General features: G+C 41.1%; 2 protein-coding genes across 5 annotated transcripts; one reads left to right on the top strand and one right to left on the bottom strand.

Moving 5' to 3' along the window:
• Positions 1–1,682: 1,682 nt before the first annotated feature.
• LOC310877848 (uncharacterized protein) lies at positions 1,683–6,223 on the bottom strand. Of its 2 annotated transcripts, none has more exons than XM_083791808.1 (3): positions 6,014–6,223; positions 4,979–5,233; positions 1,683–3,708 (listed from the first exon to the last, which is right to left on the bottom strand). In XM_083791808.1, exons 1-3 carry the CDS (start codon positions 6,207–6,209, stop codon positions 2,426–2,428), a joined length of 1,734 nt encoding a protein of 577 aa, XP_083647934.1. In that variant the 5' UTR covers positions 6,210–6,223; the 3' UTR covers positions 1,683–2,425. The 2 variants fall into 2 exon arrangements, with proteins under 2 accessions (XP_083647934.1, XP_083647935.1); XM_083791809.1 differs by having other exon boundaries at positions 4,985–5,233.
• Positions 6,224–6,433: 210 nt separating this feature from the next.
• On the top strand, positions 6,434–20,639 carry LOC310878278 (uncharacterized protein). Of its 3 annotated transcripts, XM_083792527.1 has the most exons (21): positions 6,434–6,557; positions 7,952–8,091; positions 8,847–8,988; positions 9,358–9,398; positions 9,468–9,563; positions 10,035–10,210; positions 10,422–10,614; positions 11,118–11,395; positions 11,741–11,826; positions 12,388–12,449; positions 12,810–13,048; positions 13,601–13,790; positions 14,581–14,643; positions 15,371–15,491; positions 16,426–16,567; positions 17,040–17,234; positions 17,655–17,739; positions 17,906–18,327; positions 18,646–18,775; positions 19,068–19,137; positions 19,960–20,639. In XM_083792527.1, exons 2-21 carry the CDS (start codon positions 8,068–8,070, stop codon positions 20,304–20,306), a joined length of 3,102 nt encoding a protein of 1,033 aa, XP_083648653.1. In that variant the 5' UTR covers positions 6,434–6,557; positions 7,952–8,067; the 3' UTR covers positions 20,307–20,639. The 3 variants fall into 3 exon arrangements, with proteins under 3 accessions (XP_083648653.1, XP_083648654.1, XP_083648655.1); XM_083792528.1 differs by lacking the exon at positions 9,358–9,398 and having other exon boundaries at positions 9,427–9,563; XM_083792529.1 differs by lacking the exons at positions 6,434–6,557; positions 7,952–8,091; positions 9,358–9,398; positions 9,468–9,563 and having other exon boundaries at positions 8,865–8,988; positions 19,960–20,638.
• Positions 20,640–21,670: the final 1,031 nt, after the last annotated feature.

The following is a 21,670-nucleotide window of genomic DNA, read 5'->3' as shown; positions in this document are numbered from 1 at the left end:
GAAATGTTGCAACATGTAGTGCCCAGTGGCCATTTCTCAGTAACTATTTTCAACAATTTGACCAGAACCTTTGGATGTGCACTGCAATAAAATCCAAAAACAGGACTAGCAGCATCTCTACGGATGCCATGGTATTGGTAACGTAATGTGAGCTGTGACTTAATGTTAAACAGCTGTGCATTAAACAGGTAGCCTGGGCACCACTTCATTTCGGTATATGATCCGGGCTGGAGCCGGATGATATGCTTACAAACAGGAAGAAGCGGAAGCGGAAACTTCCTTTTCCCTCTCAATAAAAGCTCTCGTAAGCGAGAGCTTTTATTTAGAGGGAAAAGGAAGTTTCCGCTTCCGCTTCTTGACTACAAAACAATACTACAACATGACGTAACCACATCATCCGGCCCCAGCCCGGATCATACGGACTTTTGAAACAGAGACCAGGCTTTCCTCCGAGGCGGTGGAAAGCCTGGTGATGCGAGGTTATTAAACAGGTATAGTCTCACAGTAGATGAGATATACTCTCAACTTCCGCCGCTCGCATGAATGCAGAACAACCTCTCCTCTTTAGCGTAAATAAAATAACGTTTTTGCTACTCACCAAAACAAAGGCGGGTTGGGTCATTAGAAATACTACTTTCCTTAGTGGACGCACTCTGAGCCCCCCACCACACGTATAAACTGTAATTTTTGGGCAAAGGGGGGTTTTGTTTCCACCGGAAAAAATATACTAATTCTAAATGAAACGCATTTTAATAATTCTAAACGCACCAATCACACATTGTATCACATACCAGATATTTCATTTAACCTGATCTCGGGTTGTAGAAGCCCATCGAGCAGCTTGCGTCGTCGACTGATATTTCGTTTAGACTGGAACATTTCTTCCTTGTAGCCTGAGATCATCTTTTCAACAGCTTCCACGATCTGATCAGCAGTCGCAGACAGAAACTGCTTCACAAGGACCCGAAGACCTTGAGTTTTACTCATCCTGGTATCTAGTTATGCGGCTATTATCACATCGATAGACTGTTATGGAGAACAATGGTTATCTTTATATGATATGATCACAAACAGTTCTGAATGATTCTCAAATGATTCTCAAAAAAAAGTACAGTCAATGTTTACTTCCGCTGCACTGGGGTTGCACTTCCAGGTAAACTATGCTTTTCTTAACCCATCAGAAACTCTTATCCAGAGCGCCGCCTGGTGGTAGAAGAATAACTGACTAATAAAAGTTGCTTTGCAAGCAACCCAAAGTAGACAGTCAACAGGTTTCTAAGTGAGGAATGTGTTGTGTGTGTGTGTGTGTGTAATGTGTATACATTCATGAATCCACTTGCTGAACAGGTGTCAGCATTGAGCAATTCCTTTTATAGAGGGATATATGTGACGTACCTTTAAAAACAATATTTTAGGCCAAATTAAAAAAGATATATACCAAATTTCCCACTTCCAAATCCCGGCTACCAGACTAAAGCTAAAACAGCTATATCACCTAAAGCACCAAATGTAAAAGAAAATACAGAATGTCAACTTCACAATCATAATTAGATTGAGCTTCAAAAGCTAGACTGGATAAATGGATGGACCATCTATCAAAGGTAGTACAACTGAATACAACTTAATCTTTCTCACCAAACAGACTAAACTAAACATTACAGGATAAAAGTAAAGACTAGACACAGTGGTCTAATGTTGCAACTATAAAAAATATTGAAAGTGATCATTTAAAGCTGAAATCATTCATAAAGGTGAATTTGCATTTAAGCACATTTATAACAGATGCGTTTTGCACGTCATAATGGTTCCTAAAAGATGCAGTGAAAAAACAATTTGATTGATGTGATGCATTTACCTGCCAAACAAATGAATAATGGTTTGTGTTACACCACATACTATACTGTTACTGTATGGAGGAACTTCTTCTCCCAGAAAGTATAATCAGGGAATATTATCAGAAGAATGTCCAATCTGGAAATAAATTCCTTCGCAATACAATTCTTCCTCTGCCACGTGCACATTCACAGAAAATCACCCAATGATGGAACCACAGAAAATTAGATTAATTATTAACTGTTAAGTTTAATTGAGTAATTTCATGGCGATTAACGTCCCTAATAGACACACATAGCTGGGCATAGGAGCACCCTTCAAAAAACAATATGAGTGAGAGATTGTTAATTGCCTGAGCTACAGATTAGATAATTGATATACAAGAAACTGTGGTATGGGAATAAACTAGAGATAGTGCTGCAGATGGTGCACAAGTATGTCTTCTCCCCAGCGTGGATCCTGAGGTGTCTTTTCAAAGTGTTGCGTACACTGAAGTCTTTACCTTGCATGTGAACGCCACGGCTGCTCTTTTGATGTCTGTGCTATACCGTCTTCCACCTCTGCATTTGTCAAATACAGGAGTGGTCATCTTTTAAATGATTCTGCATCTCCGTCTGTGTTGATTTAAATTAGCGATGCTTTTGAAGCATTTACTGCAGGTGGTGCAAGAGAATGGCTTCTCCCCAGTGTGGATCCTGCTGTGATCTGTCAGTGCGCTGTGTTGTCTGAAGGCTTTATCACATACATTGCATTTGAACCGCTTCTCTCCCGTGTGGCTCCTCATGTGTATCTCCAAATAGAAAGGTTTAGCAAAGCATTTCCCACAAACATCACAAACCTTTGCAATCTCATTCTTGTGAGTTTTTAGGTGAAGTTCAAAATCCTCCTCTGTATTAAAGTTCATCCCACACAGCCCGCAGTCATCTTTAGGGTGACTTTCCAGATGATTCACCAGTGAGACTTTGGAGTGAAAATCCTTCCCACACACTTTACATATGATTCGCACCAGCTGCTCTTTTGTGATCACCACTGCATCAACATGCCCATCGTCATATACAGGAGTGGTACTGGTTAAAGTGCTTTTTTTGCGTTTTAAATGAGCCCGCATGTGTTTTCTTAATGTAGAGTACCTGATGAAATGTTCGTTGCAGATGGTGCATGCATATGGCTTCTCCCCAGTGTGGACTAGGTGGTGTCTTGTCAATTTCGATTGACAGCTGAATGCTTTACCACACAACTCACATCTGAAAGGCTTCTCTCCAGTGTGGGTCCTGAGGTGAACTGTCATACTGTTGGTAAACTTGAAGGATTTACCACACACCTCACATGTGAACGGCTTCTCTCCCGTGTGGCTCCTCATGTGCCTCTCCAAACTGCTACTACTGGGAAAGCATTTTCCACAAACATCACAAACCACTACTTTCACATTCGTGCGAGTTGCAATCTCATTTCTCATCTCATTCTCGTGAGTTTTCAGGTGAAGTTCAAAATCCTCCTCTGTCTTGAAGTGCATCCCACACAGCCCGCAGTCATCTTTAGGGTGACTTTTCAAATGTTTCAGAAATGGGCCTTCATAATGAAAAGATTTCCCACATACTTTGCCGATATAGGATTTTTTATTATTTTTTGTCTGTGGTGTCTTATCAGTCAGTGTGCTATGTTGTTTGCGTCGCTTTGGTGACCACTCTTCACTTCCGTCACTGTGTGCATCTTGAATAGCTTCATTTCTGTCACTGTCTTGAGTAGCATTCCAGACATTGTCATCTTCGTTTTCAGGTTCAGAGAATCCTGGAGATGGGACCTCTTCATCAGCCTCTATGATCATCTGCTCAGCTGAAGTGACAGGTAGAGGTTCTTCTACATTGCCTATTTCATCTGAGGAGCAGAAAAGGAGATGTGAACATTCAGCAAGGATTAAACAACATCAGTATATCACACATCTCAAGGTTCTTGCTTCAAAATGTTATGTGTCCTATGGACATTTCTCTGTAACCGTAGTGCCAATTTAAGAACAGGTTTTCATCTAGCACATCCAAGAACCTTTGGATGGTTAAATCCAAAGATTAAAAAAGGGAATTATACCTTCATTACAGCATCTCTACTGATATCATATGGTAACCAATGGAGCTGTTACTTAATTGGTTAAACAGCTGTGCAGTAATCATGGTAGTCTCACAGTAGCTAGCTATATGATTACATATGGGAAGCACAACTATTGAAACATGTTTACTTTAAACACTACAGTAGCCCCATGTGTGACCTGTCCTTCACTGTAGCTTCAGGAGAACGTATATCAATCGGGATGCACATGCAGATTAGACACAGCAACGGACCGACATGCGGAAACAACGGTCGGACATGCGGTCAGACATGCAGTCGAACACGCGCTGCTCCCGTGCTTGCTTTTATGGTTAGGTTAGGGTTTTAGGTAGATTGTCGGTCTAATGACAGTCAGACCTACCAGCCCACCCATGTGTCAATGTATAATTATTATTATTTTGTTGTTATTCTTCATGTCTATGAATTGATTGCATAGGGCCTAAATAGAAACAACAAGACGGCAAGCAATTTATTTTGTGCTATCCCTTTTGGACAAGTGTTTGACTGTACTCTTGCCGTTTATTAGACATTTCTGTCTAATAAACGATTCATTCAATCGATCAATCAATAATTCCTGAGTAAGACACTTAACCCATAACTGCTCCCAGGGCCCATTGTAATAATCACATAAGTAATGCCCCATACGTCTTTAATTTCTTCAGTCAAGCAATCCTGTCAGGCCCGTCACGGGCAGGGAAAGTTGTCCAAGTGCAGGTCGTGTAGAAGTGGAGATACTACTAAAATCCAGAACTTTCAAATGGGTATGAAACTACACAACAATATCGTACAACAACAAAAGTTGCAGCAATTAATTAATTATTGGGTGAGTACACACGCTCACGCAGTGATGCAAGTTTAAATACCGCCACGATCAGTCTGCTACCCAAGCGTGCATATCAGATATGCACGCTTTTATTCCAGATTTTATTCCAGATACACAGCCATAGATCCATAGATTCTATGGATCTATGGCTGTGTATCTGGAATATCACAGCCATTCTAGGGCCAATGTCACCACATCAATCAGATACATTTGAATACATACCTTCACCTGGTATTCTAGTTAACCTGATCTCAGGTTGTAGAAGCGCATTGAGCATCATGCATTGTCGACTGATCTCTCGTTTGGACTGGTGCATTTCTCCCTTGTAGCCTGAGATCGTCTTCTCAACAGCTTCCACGATCCTATCAGCAGCTACAGACAGAAAATGCTTCACAGGGACTTCACAGGAATTCCACTCCTGCTGCTGCTCAGTGAGGAGATCCTCATCCCACACAGAGAGGTTGAGTTGTGCTTCCTCTGAGGAGCAGAAAAGGAGAAGAGAACATTCAGCAATCATTACATCATCTGTGTTTGTGTGTGTGTGTGTGTGTGTGTGTGTGTGTGTGTGTGTGTGTGTGTTTCCTGTTTCAACATACTGGTTCATTCTATTAAAGAGTCCTTTTTTATTTGGCATCACACAACTCAGTCTGTATACTTTTAATATTTTTGTTGCGTGTATCTTTACTGTGATGATGTTACTATTCTTCACCTACTGTACCTATATTTAATACATGCCCTCTATCTGTAACGTTTATGTTTAGGGCACACAATTGGCAGGTGGTAATTACCCAGCAACATTCAAAACCCCACCATTGTGTGCTTTCCTGGTATTTGATTAAATACACGTTTTGTGCCAGAATGGATATGAGTTTGGCATCATACCTTATGCCAAATCTTTGGAATTATTAAATGGGTGAGTACAAACGGAGCGTTTTGCCGCGCCGCAACTGGAAGCAGACTAGCCCTAGAACGGCTCTTGTTGTTACATACAGTATGTAACAACAAGAGCCGTTCTAGGGCTAGAAGCAGACATGGGTGTTCTATGGCTGTGTATTCAGGAATATATAAAAATATAATGTAGTATGATCACAGGCATTCTAGGGCTAGAATTTCCCTAGCCGCAATTTGCAACTCTAGATTTCTTTACAATGGGTTGAATCTAATCGGGGGGGAAAACCCTCTACGATAATCTAAATGTTTGGGCTACTCTGATACCATGGTTTTATAAACGCACCAATCACACATTGTATCACATACCAGATATTCCATTTAACCTGATCTCGGGTTGTAGAAGCAGACCGAGCAGCTTGCGTCGTCGACTGATCTTTCGTTTAGACTGGAACATTTCTTCCTCGTAGCCTGAGATCATCTTTTCAACAGCTTCCACGATCTGATCAGCAGTCGCAGACAGAAACTGCTTCACAAGGACCCGAAGACCTTGAGTTTTACACATCCTGGTATCTAATTAGGCGGCTATTATCACATCGATAGACTATTATGGAACAATGGTTCTCGTTATGATCACAAACAACATTTCTGATGCCAATGTGGACAAGTCAATGTTTACTTCCGCTGCCCTGGGGTTGCACTTCCAGGTTAACGTCGCGTCAACAGGCTTTTACTTCCAGGTAAACTATCTTTTTCTGAATCATTCTGAACTAGTGTTACACTTTACAGTTTACAGCTTCAATGAGAAGCACAACGTAACTTTAGACATCCAATAAACTGAATAAAGCTTATATAGTCAAGAACTCAAGATAGTCTCGAAATATTATGTGAATTACAACACACAATCAATAAGGTAAGTATTTTTGCGACATGTTGATTTTGCAGAGCAATGCTGATGACTCGTGAAACAGTAACTACACACACACACACACACACACACACACACACACACACACACACACACACAAACACATCTCTCTGTGTGGTATGGGGGGTTGTGTACACAAACAGATCTGCAATTCTGCCTATTATAGTGACTATACTCATAATATAGTTTGTCTACTGCATGTGGGATTTGGGAGAGAGCCAATTTTTAAATGTAGCTATCTCCGTTATGTACTATCTCTGGCACAATGCAACTATATATGTGAGAGAGGGAGGGTACTTTATACATTATATATTTTTATTCATATCACGCCTGTCTCTAGACTACCCATTATTAAAGCTGCTATGTGGCCCCAAAAAGTTTTGCCTTCTAATTTACAGTCCAAATTTGTATGTGTACAGTGTATGTTTCTATGCTAAAGTTGTGTGTGTGTGTGTGTGTGTGTGTGTGTGTGTGTGTGTGTGTGTGTGTGTGGGAGGGGCATTTTTTATTCATTAAAAGACATACCGGTATCTTTTGATTGATTGATTGAAATATTTATTAACAGTTTGTAGAATTTACAGTGCATTTTAAGCACAAACTCAATACAAAGACTGTTAACTGTGAGTGGACGACCCAATTAAGCATTACACTTGTTTACAACAGGGTCCACATTGTTCAATTCATCAAAACATTTAGAGACATACAAATAGACACTTCTATGTAGCTAAAGAACAGAACAGGAATTCATCATATAGGAAGCAAAAAGGGAAAAGATACATATACAGTGAGGGGAAATGGGGCGGGGGGGGGGGATTCAGATTTTACAGAGGCCAGTTTCGAATTGCAGCCATCAGTAGGTGCCCTTTGAGAGCGGTTTTCAAGGAGTCAAGGGATTCACATGTCTTAATGACTGTTGGTAGGGCGTTCCACATTTTGGTGGCATAGGAGCGAAAATAATTTAGTCCCTTTTTTGTGCCGAATCTGGGTTGTACATGGTTTGTTGCACTCCCTCTGGTGTTGTGGGTGTGGACTTCGTTTACATTAAGGAAGTATTTAGACAGGTACATGGGTATCTTGGTGGTGTATCGAATCTTGTGGACCAGACCCATTGCAAGATGCTGTACTCTGTCGTCGACCCTAAGCCATCCCAGCCTGTCAAAGTGGGCAGGGGTGAGGTGGGTTCGGGGGGTGAGGCCAAGTAGGAGCCTGACCAGTTTGTTTTGGGAGGTCTGCAGCCTTGTTTTAAGGGCCTTTGAGGTGCTGTGGTACCAAGAGGTGGATGCATAGTCAAATAAACCTTGTACGAGGGCTCCTGTTAAGGTCTTCAAGGTGTTTTTGCTGACCAGTCTCTCTTCCCGTTCTCTCTCTCTTTCTCTCAGAACATTGGGATGAGGGGGGAGTACTGCTTCCCTGCTTTGACTGTTGGTCCTGCTGTGGGAGGAGGGAGAGGAAAAGTTCCTCTCTTTTTCTGTTCCGCAGCTTGAAGTTCGAGGAGATGGAGAAAAAGACAGCATACCAGGTCTGTGTCAAAGTGTGTCACATACGGTCCTTGGAACGGATGAAAGTGTCGAGGTGGTCAGAGTTCTTTGGTACAGACAAGTCCCCGAAAGGCTGCTGGCGGGCCCTGTACAAGCTGCCCATTGAAAAACAGACAGCTGACCTCCAGTGGAGGATAGTGCATCGAGCGATAGCCACGAACAGACACATAGCACATCTCGATCCTAGTCATGGGGTGGGTTGTGTTTTCTGTACTCATGAGGAAACCTTAGAGCATCTGTTCTTACAGGCTAAGGGATTTATTTAGACTAGTTGGGGGAGGTTTTCTCACACGAGTTATTTGTATTTGGTCCAAAATACTCTGTCAATAAGAAAAGTGTCCATGTGCTTATGAACTTTATGTCAGGAGTGGCTAAGCTAGCCATCTGGATTAGCAGGGAAAACAAAACCCGGGGGGTGGGGTCTGTAGACCCTGTGCAAGTGATGCAAGGACTGGTGGCAGCCCTGAGCCTGCCTCAGGGTTGAACATGCCTATTACAGGACAGTGGACAATCTAGAGACTTTTGATGCAACGTGGGCTGTGGGAGGGTTCCTGTGTATGGTGGGGAAGCATGGGGAACTAATTATCTCTTTTTAATATTTATTTCCAAGTTTTAATGAAGCATGTGTAATGATGTGATTTGGTGCTGAGTTGCGGTAGTATTTAATAAAGGTACCTTTAAAATCTCTCTCTCTCTCTCTCTCTCTCTCTCTCTCCACACCACTCATCTCTTACAGATGTCAGGCAAGTATGGACTTGAAGGAAGCATGATGGACAATGTGGAGTTGTACCTTCGTACTGGAACCTTCCCTTCTGAGGTTGAAACCCCGAAAGAGAGGTTCAGATTCAAAAGAGCAAGCAAAAATGTCATATATAAAGGTGTGTAAGAAAAGGAAAACAAGTTGCTCGTCCGCTGTCAACTTTGTTCATATTGTAATAAATGTGGGTTTGTTATGAGTACTACAAATTGTAGGTATAATGTCAGAACCTGAAAGCACCACAGACAATGAATATAAAGTTATAAGCAATCTTTATTAAGGTAAATACTCAGTGGGCTATATAATAAAATTATGAGGCAAAACAGTGTCCTGCAGTGTCTATAAAAATGCAGACCTATCTGCATATGTGGGCCACTGATGTTTGACATTTCCAAAATCAAGAAATAAAAAAAGTCCAAATCATTAAGCTATTTATTTATTAAGTTTCTTTCTTGGAACTTTATTTATTTCAATTGTTTTTGTCTGTCAGATAAATGCCTGTTTAAGTCGTACAAGGGCCGCCTTTTGAAGGTGGTTATCAATTGTGTCTGTCTGTCAGATAAATGCCTGTTCAAGTCGCACAGGGGCCGCCTTTTGAAGGTGGTTAGGAGCCTCGAGCAACTGAAGGAGATCCTGACGCATTTCCATGAAGACAACGGCCACACAGGCATTCATAAGATGAGAGAACAGATCATGGTGAAGTTCCCTCACTTCTGAGCACTCACAGAAACCAGCTCTTGAATTAATACATGATAATTGTCATCAGTTTGAGCCAATGATGGGGTATACAAAATAGAATAATCGTCAAGAGCCATATAAAATAATGATGAGGTTCGCTGGATTTGAGATATTTTACTAATATACGAAGAGATATGAGACGGAGGCCACAAACGTTACGTGTTTTCAGCTGATGCTACACTGCGCCTGACGTTGGATAATGATGGCAACAACAAACCCATGCTTATGAATGACAAAAACACATTTAGAAATTCTTGTTTTATTTATTGTTTTGCCCCAAATGGGGACACCAGGATTAATGTGGTTAAAGAAATTATGATATTGAATTTAGATATCCAAACATATCAGACACTCAGTGTTGTTTTGGCTTTAAACATTCACCATTCTATGTTTTTTTTAATTAAATGACAATGTTGTGTCTTTCATCAGTGTCTGTACTGGTGGGGTAATGTGACGAATGCTGTTAAGGACTGGGTGAAGAAGTGTCCCCAGTGTCAACCCAGGCTCCTGGGACGCAGGCTAGCAGAAACTCAGAGTCTCCAGTGTCTGGCCTACGGCTGTGAGAGCAGCAACTGGAACAATCCCAGCATGATCACTTTCCACAAGTACATAACTCTTATTTATTTCTACTTTTTGCCTACTGGTGAACAACATGGTACATAACATTTTACGTCTCTTTTCTTAGACGTGTTCTCCCTTGCTCTCTTTCTTCATTCAATCCATCTTTTCATCCATCCTTCCTACTTTCTTTCTGGTGCTCATACCAAAGCGAGAAGACTCTCCAGGTTCAGAATTGGCTTCTCTCCTCTTTCCCAGGTTCCCCAAGGTCCCAGCAATTAGGGAGAAGTGGCTGTCTGTGGCCCAGAGAGACGGGTGTTCCGTGCGGGGCGCCTCCCGTCTATGCTCCAATCACTTTGACCCCTCCTGCTTCCAGGTCAATGAGGAGGGTCAGGTCATTCTGAAACCAGAGGCCTTTCCCACCATCATGGCTGTACAGAGGGAGGTCCAGGTGAAGGATACATTACATACACACAAATTATGTATATGTACCCTTGTGGATCATGAAGGTCAAGTCGCCATGAAAGTCGAGGTCAAAATGACATAAATGACATTAACTAAGGAATGGAGACTTTGAGCGTGAGAAGGTGCAGACAGGGTCTGTACATGCACATTTTTATTTGGAAGTGTGATTTCATTAAATAAGGAAGACATTCAAACATGAAGGTGCATTGCTAAATCTGATAGAAAATGGGATTATATCTAGGAGACTTCAACTATTTCTTCACGATAACATATTGACCAGCCCAAAGTATGTGTTAACAAACATGCATACATTCTTATGTAGCACACTGCGTTTCCAATTCTAAAATGAAGCATTTATTTAGTAAAAGAAAAGGTAGGTCATCTACATTTTCTTTTTTAATTATTTTGAGCTGTAGCAGCAGTATGTACCTGAACGGATGCATCTATTAGTAACAATAAAAACTGAATCTGACATCTGTCTGAATCTAGGTAGCCATTCCTGAAGATGAGCTCTCCCTCCAGATCTCCACTCTGGAGGAGCTCATCACCGTCTCAGGCACAGCGGAAACCGTGGAAACCTCAGAAACATCGGAAGCAGCCTTAGAACACTCCCCAGACCTCTGCGGGGAACTTCCAGAACACCAGTACTCCCTCCCTCCTCCTGAGGCCAACAACAGAACAGGGATTCAGGGTGTGATCACTGTGACGACACGTGTGAGGACACGCACTGCTGAGCCATGTTTCGTGACGTATAACAACATAGAAAGGTACTGCACCTTAACCCATTTAGGCCTGACGTCGCAATTTTAACAATGTCTTCTAAATCCTGAGAGTTTTCTGAAATATTTTCTATGTTGGTGGTGCTCAATATTTCATGTCAAGGCCCCCAGAAATTATATGTAATTGGCCGCCGACCCCCATCTGAAAATATGATGTTCTACTGTCCTCCCAGAAGCAAAGAATTGAGTTAAAAACGTTGGCTCGGAAAGAATATATATTCAAAGATTTGTGCAACATTTTCAAGGACAACTAGGCTAGCACAACATAAGGTTGTGCTAGCCTAGTTGTCCTTATGTCCTTTTGAAGTTGTGTTGAAACTTGTGACTTTGCAGGTATCTGACGCATAGGGTTTTGCCTCCATACACCAAGCCCCGTCAGTTCTCATTGAAGAGAAAGTCCAAGCAATTCGCTGTGATTGGTGAGAGAAACAATCACACCTGTGTGAAGTGAGGGGCACTAACTAACTCATGTTGATGTAGGTGATGTTATGACGATGTAGAAAAAACGGTGCCAACACAAACGTCATTAACAATATATAGACTATATGACATAAATGTTCCCCTCATTGTCAATTGCGTTTTTAAAACAAACTGAACTAAAAACAAACATTAAACCCCCCCCAAATAACAGGGTATTGACTAAATTGGGATAATATGTGCGTGTGTGTGTGTGGGGGGGGGGGGAACACGGGGAAGTGCCAGGAGCTGACCGGATAGTGCAGTGTTTCCCAAACAGTGGGTCGCGTCACGTGTAAATATCCTTTTTCCCATTCCCTACACTTTAAGTTAAGTAAATTATTTAAAAATATCTTTTTTTTTCATCCTACAATTCTGTAAAAACAATAAGGCGATGAAAAAGTAAACCAAGACTATACCCCACAGTGGAGTTTCCTGTCCCACTCATATCTACCTGTATATCTAATGTGTGAAAAACTAATGTGTGAAAAACACTCTAAAATACAGTTTCTTCTCTGATTCAGATGGAGTGTTGATGTACACACGGGTCAACCCTCCTGTCAAAGTACCACGTAGCAAAGAAGAGGTGATTTGATTCAAAATTCTGCTCATTACTTGCGCAAGCAGAGCGTTTTGTTCGGTGCTCCGATGCGTATGTCCCGTGGCAGCGTATGACATATCGCGTCATATTTCTTCTCATGTACTTATCCAGATTATGCTTGGTTCTACCATCATACTCATTACTATTCATTCTATTTATTATGTTTACATTGCTGTACATACTGTACATTTTTCTGCATTTATTCTCTCATTTACTGCATTACTGTATTGCACTTCTGGCTAGACGCCACTCTTCATTTCATTGTCAAAGTATTTGTATACTATGTGCAGTGACAAATTGAATCTAATCTAATAAACCAATAACCGCTTCATTTTCTTTCTCCAGGTGAAAGAGATACTATGCCACTTCCATGACAACCAGGGTCATCGGGGTCTGGGTATTTGTCAACGGGTCATCTGGAAGCAGTTCTTCTGGGCCACACTGAGCAAAGACCTGGCCATCTGGATCTCCACCTGTGACACCTGCATGAACAGAACCAAGAAGAGAGTGACTCGCTGTAGTGTCTACAAGTGTACAAACGGCTGTGGACCAGTAGAGAGAGGATTGGGCTTGACCTTCCACAAGTATGGGACATATTATCAAGTACATGTTGTGTTTCTGCAGGCGGGTGTTTAGACAAAATATGCTCAAATAGGTGACATGCCTGATGCCACATCACTTGAGGATATTCTAATATGGACATGCCTGACATCACAGCACTGACATTGCACACATCATCATTTGTAAGCCAGTGGTTCTCAACCATTTCAATTTTACGCAACGGCTACGTACACCATTTAATGGTATTTCCATCTCTGGGACCCTAAATTATATTGTATATTGGACAATCAATGTTGATTTAACTGTGTACATTTGTACACTGAGTTAACTAACCCGAGTTACAGACCCATAGCCATAAGCGTCCATTTGGTTTAATTTGGTTTTCTCCCTCAAGGACCGCTGGGGGTCCGCGGACCCCACTTTAAGAACTGCTGTGTTAAGCGATGGTTGACGAGATCAGAGCTCGATCAGTGAGATAGGGAGTGAGAGTGGACAGGAGGGAGACTGTGACGCTGTGAATGTTACCTTGTACACTAGGGTACAAGGGTCAACACTGACCCATGGTCTTTCTGCAGATTTCCTATTGAGAACCCGGCACTGTTGTCTCGCTGGCTGAGGAACCTGGGTCGTCCAAACTGGCAACCTAAGCTCTGGTCCTCTGTGTGTTCAACACATTTCACAGAAGACTGCTTTGACCACAGCGGGAATGAGGTCTGCCTCCGACCGGATGCTGTTCCTTCGCTCTTTGTTTACAACAACCCTTGGGTGAGGAGACTAACACCTGTGTACATGGTACTGAATTACACTTCATTACACAAGGTGATGGAGGGGAAAGGAACTGGTTGGAATAACGTGTTCCTTCCACGCGCTACGTCTGGCCGGGGAAATTCCCCTATGTCAGGTGAAAAGAAGCAGCTTGGACTCATGCGTAGAAGAAAGCATGAGGTCAGTCCGCTGCCCCCCCCCCCAGGTTGGCAGAGGAAGTGTAGAGCCCAGGATTACATTAGATAATTGACACTGGGTGAAAGAAATGGGTTGCAAAAATCGAGAAAAATATAGAGAAAAACAAATTGCGCAGGTGTGGTGCTTGACGAAATATGAAAGCAGACACATCAGTCACAAGGAGATTTTTCATCTGTTTTGAGTAGTGTTAACATTAACAAGACGGGGTCTAATACAGTACATGGTTTCATGTGGATCTTAGACTTCATGTGGCCTTCTATAAGAATTGTGCATTCACACAAATATTTTTTGTGTAATCCATTGGTGAAGCATATTTTGCTGAAGTTGGGATATTGCCTGGCGTTTGCCTTATTGGCAATTTGGCACTGCACGATGCAGCATCGTTTGTGTCTTTGCATTGACCACCATGACTGCAGATAAGAGCAGGTAGAATAGAGAAATAGTGTATGAGTATACTCTAAAAGTAATTTGATTGACTGTAGCAGTGGCAGGCATGCTGTTACCAATCTACAAATAAATCCGCAACCAAAGTAAACAACCATAGAAACCTGGGTTCCTGTGGTCTAAAATGTGCCTTTACTTTCTCTTGCAGGACCCGGACAAAATCGACTCTGCCCAGCCTGCTCCACTAGACTGGGTCACCACCCAAGACCAGGTACTGATCTGGGGAATTAACAAAAATATTAAATGAATTAATCTTAGGAACTAATAGTAGCAGGTGAAATGCAGGTTAGATGCTAGTATACACAACAAATCATGTCAAATACAGAGTGCTCTGTATTTGACAGGACTATTATGCATTTGTACTGGTAGGAGGGTGATCTATGTATTTTCAGGAAGTGTTATGGGCAGCTACGGTTACTTAGCATAGCATTTTGGGTGAGTACTGCTGCTACAAAAACTACTGCTGTGTATATATCTTTATATACGGTATGTATTATGTAACAATAAAGACACTTTAAAGTAAACCTTGATGTGGGGGGGGGGGGGGGGGGGGTTAAATCATATATAGAGGTGAACACTACAGCCAGGCTGGCTGGTGCTTGTGATGCAAAGCTCACCATCTGACACATTCTTTGGCAATGTAATATGTATACTGTATGTATGTATGTTTTCTCATGCCAATGGCACTGCTTTGAATTGATTGCTTGTGATGCAAAGCTCACCAACTTGTGATGTTGTCCAGTATACTACTGTCAACTCTTTTATCCAGATGATTATTTTCCCAGTCCATTCTTATCGTAGGTTGGATCAGACAGAAATACTAAATGGCAGAAACTAAATCAGATGCATGTCATGCAGTGAATGAAATCACTCCAGTTGAACATGAGAGCCATGGCATATAACAAGAGGATGGTCTTAAATGTTTTCTGTTTGAGCAGATGTTCTTTGCCAAGTATGATGCAGTGGAGCGATACCTGCGTAGAAGAACCTACCCACCAGGACTAAACAGTGTGGAGAAAAACACCTTCAGGAGGTTTGCCAAGAACTATATCATTAAAGGTTTGTATAAAGGCCCTCATGCCGTATCCAAACAACTGCCAACCAGGTGCTCAACGAAGACACATTAAATGGTGTCAAATCACGTGAACCATGCAAATGAATAGTCAATCCGTTACAATTAATTAATACCACAAACGTATGGGTGTGTGTGAAAATCATACTCATTATAGTCCGATAGGAACATTCAATAAAGGAAACAGGAGAATGCTACACAAATCAAAAAATATGAGACAGTATGAGACAAATATAGGCTGAAAATACAAAGAATAATGGGTCTGTATGTATGTTAGTCTAGTTCAGTGGTTTTCAACCTTTTTTGTATCAAGGTGCATTATTTTATTTGAGCCACGGACCACCATTTGATGAGATTTAGCCGTTGGATAAGTTTTTGTCCACAATTCCATGTTGTATTGATGTGCTACCATAGGAGAGACAGCAGGCAAAGGTTGACCAAAATAACAATTCTTTCACATTCTCTAAATTGCTAATTGTGTAGAATAATGTAACTTTCGAGAGGTCCAATTGGTTTAATTTTACACTCAAGAAAGAGTTACCGGTAGTGGTATGTATGTATGGTAGGCGTGGTAGGTATATTCTATAACTTATAATTGGCTGTTGATGGTGACGTAATTAAGATATGTTTCAATGTCGGGTGGCTTAAAGGTTATGTATGTATGTACGTGTATACATGTATGTAAGTTGGCTTAAGACGTTTGATCGTTTTGAACCTACTGTATAATGAACCACAATGTCAACCATAGGGTGATTGGGTGGCTGTTCTCCAATCAAAGGTTTCAAATTAATTCTCTATGTAAATGATCCATTTCAAAGACCCTGAAGTCTGATGCCTTCATTGTAACATGACAAGTGTGCAAATACTATAGTTGGTAGTGCATTATACTGATCAACTCAAATTAATCTCCTGTCTTCCTAGATGATGAGATGCACATGGTGCGTGGGGGTCATGTGCGTCGGGTTCTGAGGAGCAGAGAGGATGTGGAATTGGCATTGGTCAGCTACCACAACGATCTCAACCACCTCGATGTGAAGAAATGTCTCCGCCTGCTCAATGAGAGGTTTCTAACATTTCTTTGTATTATGTTTAACCTTCAATTAATCTTAAAATAACTTGCATTGTTTTTTTTGTTTTGTTTTTTATCATTGATATTGTACATAGATGTCAGGCTGCACAGTAGATAGATATGTACTTTATCATTTATTTAATCCCGAAGGAAATCTGTTACTAATAATTTTGAACCAAATTAATTGGTTCAGATCCCCCAAAAAATGATTGGAACTGGAACCAAAAAAAGTGTTGTTCTTGCCATGAAGTGGGAACCAAAGTGGGCATGTCACTATTCAGATTGGAAGATGCAGATGTGATATAAACTATCGCAAAAAATAAGAACAGAACCAGTTCTAGAACCAAAGTTCAAAAAGGGGACAGTGAGTGGTTCAGTTTCGGGATTATATGATGATGTGTTTCATGGACATTACCTGAAGGCAAGTTGGTAAAAGTAGTATTTTCTCTGGCCTTTTAAACTCAAGGTACTTCTGGAAGACGATGAAGCCAGACGTTGTGCGCTGGATTGACAACTGTTCAGAGTGTTCCGGAACAAAGAAGCAGACGATACTGAAAAAACAGATGGAACACCAGTTCTCAGGGGTTCTAGAACCCACCGAGGGGTTATTAGAGACCACGGTGGGCTCCCCACAGCTGCCTCAAGATGCATACTCAATCAGGTGGGGGGGTTATTGTGTTTTCATGGTATTGACCCATACAAAAACACACACTAAACTGCTCTCATCATTCAGAGATTAGCACACTCTCAGAGTAGTGTTTGTATTGGCTCCTTTTTGAGTGTTCCTTACATTGCTTGTATGTATGACCTCCTTTTTAAGTATTACTATATTGTTTGTATGACCTCCTTTGAGTATTTGAGTGTCTTAATACAATATTCTATATACATCTACATTCACTAACAAGAGTTATTGATTGATTGTAACTAGTGTGGCACTTTCTGCAGCTTTAACACAGACACAACAACATACAATGGTCGTAATAAGGTTATGACATGTAACTGCTGTTTTTATATTTAAAATTTGATTGTGATCATTTTGTGCATACTATCTCACTTTTTCTCGTTCTATTTGTCTGATTAGTGATTATGAGGATGATGATGATGAAGAAGAAACCTGCCGCAACAATGAAGAAGAACTGCCAGAGTGCAGTCTCACGGACCGAAAGGTTGGTCAGTCTCTGCTGTTGGCAGCAGCAATGCACACACTTGAATATTTTAATTACATTGTTAGTGGTTGTTTTGTTTCTTCTCATGGCACTCCTTGTGTCGGCTGCAATCTCACTCCTTCACTCAAACACTTTACACTGTCCTCTCCTCTCACCTTAAACCCAGTGTCGGCAGAAACCTGATTCACAGTCTCTGGCCCGGAAAGAGGACGGCAAGTCTCAACCCCAACCTCAACCCTGTCTTCAGACAACATTTGCACCAAGAATCCAGGGCCTAAAAACTGACCAGCCACAGTCCCACACCCCAAAGCAGATGAGCACGTCTCGATCTCGATACAGTGGGACCCGACTTCACTCTAATCCTGGAATTAGAAACCAGCCAGCTAAACTCACAAATGCGCAACAACCCTGTTTTCAAACCCAGACCCAGACAGGAGCTCAGACCCCGACCAGCAGCCAAGTCCGACCCAAAAGGATGATTCAAGACTCGGTTTCCGAATGTCCAGCTAAGAGAACGCCCAGTCAGAGCCAGAGGACTCTCAGTGACTCTGAATCCATCAGGGCAAAAAATGTGAAATCAAAATACAGGTGTGTAATTTATTGTTGCTGTTGGGTGAAAACCTTGTATGCTATAACACTATTACTTTTAAGGAAAAAATAACCGTTCTTCCAAGGGATCGTATGTAGTTATTTATTCACAAGCTCTTGTTAGTACTTGTCATAAAACCCACAAACGGACAAGCTTGTAGATCGGTTATTTTCATTACTTTTGCTCAACAGTGTCATTAAACAAATATAAAAATGTTATTTATTTTATCTTGTTTTTGTAATGATCATAATTTTCCAGAGAGCAAAAACAGCAATTTCCTTATCATCTTCTCTTCACTTGGTCTGTCTTGTGTGTAGCCAGTGTCCAAGTGTGCCCCCTGTGAGGGGGCCCAGCCCGCTACAGGCCAGGGTGGTGGTGCAGCACTGTTCTCAGGCCAGGTTAAAGGTCAGACCAGCTATGGATGGAGCTGAGGCACAGTGGGTTGAGGTTTGTTAAATATTCATCTGTTTAAATTGACCGTCAACATGTATGCAGCTATGAATCACTCAAAGTAAGGGTTACATGAGATTCAATTTGGCAAAAGAGATATTGTTTTTTATAGTATTGCACTTTATTCTTCCACTTATTCTATGTATCTTGAGATGATTGCCATTTGTGTTCATCTATTTTTAAGATGCAGTAACAGAAATATCCCTAAAATGGCTGACTGCATTTTAGCAGGGTGCACCATGTTGAAATCAAAGGCTGTCTTTCAAATGTAATATAATCTTCTATTCAGATACAGGAGGGAATGGTGGTGTATGTGTGCTTCTTCCAAGGAGCCACCTTGGATGTTGTTCAAAAGATGGGTAAGTCATTATTTTTCTTCTCCATTGGGATTGTCCAGTATTCATCTTTTGTCAGTCTAGTTTTGTCTATCTTGCTATTATAATGATCATAATTAAATTTTCATAAGTTTGTTCTGTTTGAGAAAGAATGTTCTTTATAGAGCATTCTCTCAGTGACACGTACAGTATATTCTACAATAGCCTTTCCAGCTATGTAAATCATATCATATAGAGCTAATTTGGTGCACGGCACTGGACAGTATATATCGCAGGCACCAGATCATCTGGGAGTGGGAACAGGTCTACCAAATGTTCCCAGTTTCCCACAGCAGTTAAAACAAAATGTAGTGTGGCAGCGTTTAGTTGTTTGATCATAATACATTTATGTATTGGCATTTTCAATAGGTGCTTTTGAATGCAATAGTATATCTACCAGTATATTTATTTTTCAATATTATACCAATTACAGTACATGGACCACAATGGAAACAATCCTTTGGCTTTTTTGTTATCCAGTTGGCATGTTTTAACTTGTACTACCTGTACGTTTTAATAATTGTCAATAAAGTACTAAATCAAAACAACTAGCAACTTCCTCCACTCATTTCAGTAATAAAAATAAACAATATAATGTATGTAAATACCTGTAGTGGTCCCTTATGTTGTCGTAACCTTTTAAATCCATGAGTGGAAAACTCACAATCTATGCTTGCATTTGTAAAATGATTTTAAAATTGTCATTACAGTTTCTGTGTGTGTGACAGATGATCAAATAATGTGCCACAGAGGGTAAGCTAAATAAACCAAACACATTATGGAGTTCCTTTTTTTCTGCTCTGACAGCCGACACTGTGATGAACGCCAAGTTATTCCGGAATTCCTCCAGGCTTCCAGTTTCTGTTCTGGAACTCCCTGGGAGTGTTCTGTTGGTTCCCCAGGACACTCTGCTCGGGGACCAGCTGGTACTGAGAAGGAAGAGGATACAGTACCAGGAGGGCTGCCCACCCTGGGCGAGTGCCCAGCTCTACACCACACTAGTCTCTGACTGCAGGACAGCCATGGCCACATATTCAGCTAAGTGTAAGAGGCCATCACCTTTGAGGGGGACAGTGGAACATGGAATTTATGGACAGAAACAGGATATCATCCTGAGCTCCCCCGAACCCCTCACACACCTTCTGGAGTTCTAATTGGATAATCTGTGTTAAAATAAAAACATTCAATGTCCATTTATGAACATTTATCACCTGGTTTATACAAATATACACCCAACATTTTATAACCGGTATGATAAAGTTAGCATGATTTGTCGTCTCCCTCCGAAAATCAAATGAGTCGACAAAAATATGGCCAACTGAATCTTTTAATGTATAAACAAACAAAACTAAAAGAAATCTCAAGACATAGTATAAAGTAAAGGGACCAAAAGATCAATCTATATACCATTAACATGAAAATAAATGTTTACAATGTCTGGACCAGTGCTTTTCTTCACAGTGGCAATTAGCAGTCGGAGCTGCAGTGTGCTCTGGAGGGATGTAATTTTTCACATGTACCACTCGTTGTTGGATATCAGATTACGGTAAGAAAATGGTTCATCCGGAATTTTCCTTTTAAAGTACAAGAAAGATTGCAGACGATAAGAGATCTGTTTCACTATTTGGGTAAGCACACCTTTTTCCCAGTTCTGTATTAAAATAGGGCATCTTCTCTAGAAGATGTAACAGTAATCTCAATCTGCATCTCAAATTACATATGGCATGTCGTTTTAACCTAGTCACCAAGACAATGTTACATTCAGGCTTAACTGGGTAATTAACAGCAGGGTAATAAAGCAGATACTTCATTCAAAGCTGCTTTATATGAACTGTCAGCCAGGTGACATTGTATTGTATACATACAGGTCTATCTATTCCACAAATATGTAACTCTGCAGTTTCTGTTTGCTGTGCGCTTCCATGATGTGCTGCTTCAGTGTTTGTTTGTCGTAAAACATTTGCTTACAGCCTCTGCAGCTAAATTGGTTGATAATATGAATCTTCATGTGTGTCTTCAGTGCTCCACTTTCAGTAAATCGTTTTTCACAAACTGTGCAACCAAAGGGCTTCACGCCTGTATGAACCCTTAGGTGTTTTGTTAGTGAACCACTCTCAGTAAATCGTCTGCCACATACTATGCACACATAGGGTTTCTCACCTGTATGAACACGCATGTGTGTCTTTAGACTTGTCTGTTGGCTAAATCGTTTGCCACAAGTTTGACAACTAAACGGTTTTGTGTGGCTTTGCTTATGCCTTTGAAGAAGAGGCACAGAAGTAAACCCCTTACCACAATCTGAGCAGCTAAATGGCCTCTCCCCAGTATGAAGTGCCATGTGTCTTTCACAAATTGAAATGGTAGTAAATCTTTTACCACAAACACTGCATCGCTTGTGAGATTGAAGGTGCAGTTTCATGGTCTCTGTAGGCTGTAAAGGTTTTCCACAGAGGCCACATTCACATGGATGGGTCCTAACATGCAGCATTAAAGCGATTTTGTTAGGAAAACGTTGCTC

The sequence above is a fragment of the Protomyctophum parallelum genome (genome assembly GCF_964188405.1).
Source record: "Protomyctophum parallelum genome assembly, chromosome: 20".
Taxonomy (NCBI): Eukaryota; Metazoa; Chordata; class Actinopteri; order Myctophiformes; family Myctophidae; genus Protomyctophum; species Protomyctophum parallelum.
Note: the sequence above shows the minus strand (reverse complement) of the source record. Positions and strands in the feature narration are given on the sequence as shown.

Excerpts from the sequence above, each read along its gene's own strand:
- LOC310878278 (XM_083792528.1), top strand. The coding sequence starts at position 8,068 with ATGGAGAAAAAGACAGCATACCAG. Across the intron at positions 15,492-16,425 it reads CAAGAACTATATCATTAAAG|ATGATGAGATGCACATGGTG; the intron begins GTTTGTATAAAG and ends CTGTCTTCCTAG. Across the intron at positions 18,328-18,645 it reads AATGTGAAATCAAAATACAG|CCAGTGTCCAAGTGTGCCCC; the intron begins GTGTGTAATTTA and ends TCTTGTGTGTAG.
- LOC310877848 (XM_083791808.1), bottom strand. The coding sequence starts at position 6,209 with ATGTGTAAAACTCAAGGTCTTCGGGTCCTTGTGAAGCAGTTTCTGTCT. Across the intron at positions 5,234-6,013 it reads CAGGTTAAATGGAATATCTG|AGGAAGCACAACTCAACCTC; the intron begins GTATGTGATACA and ends TCTGCTCCTCAG. Across the intron at positions 3,709-4,978 it reads AACTAGAATACCAGGTGAAG|ATGAAATAGGCAATGTAGAA; the intron begins GTATGTATTCAA and ends TCTGCTCCTCAG.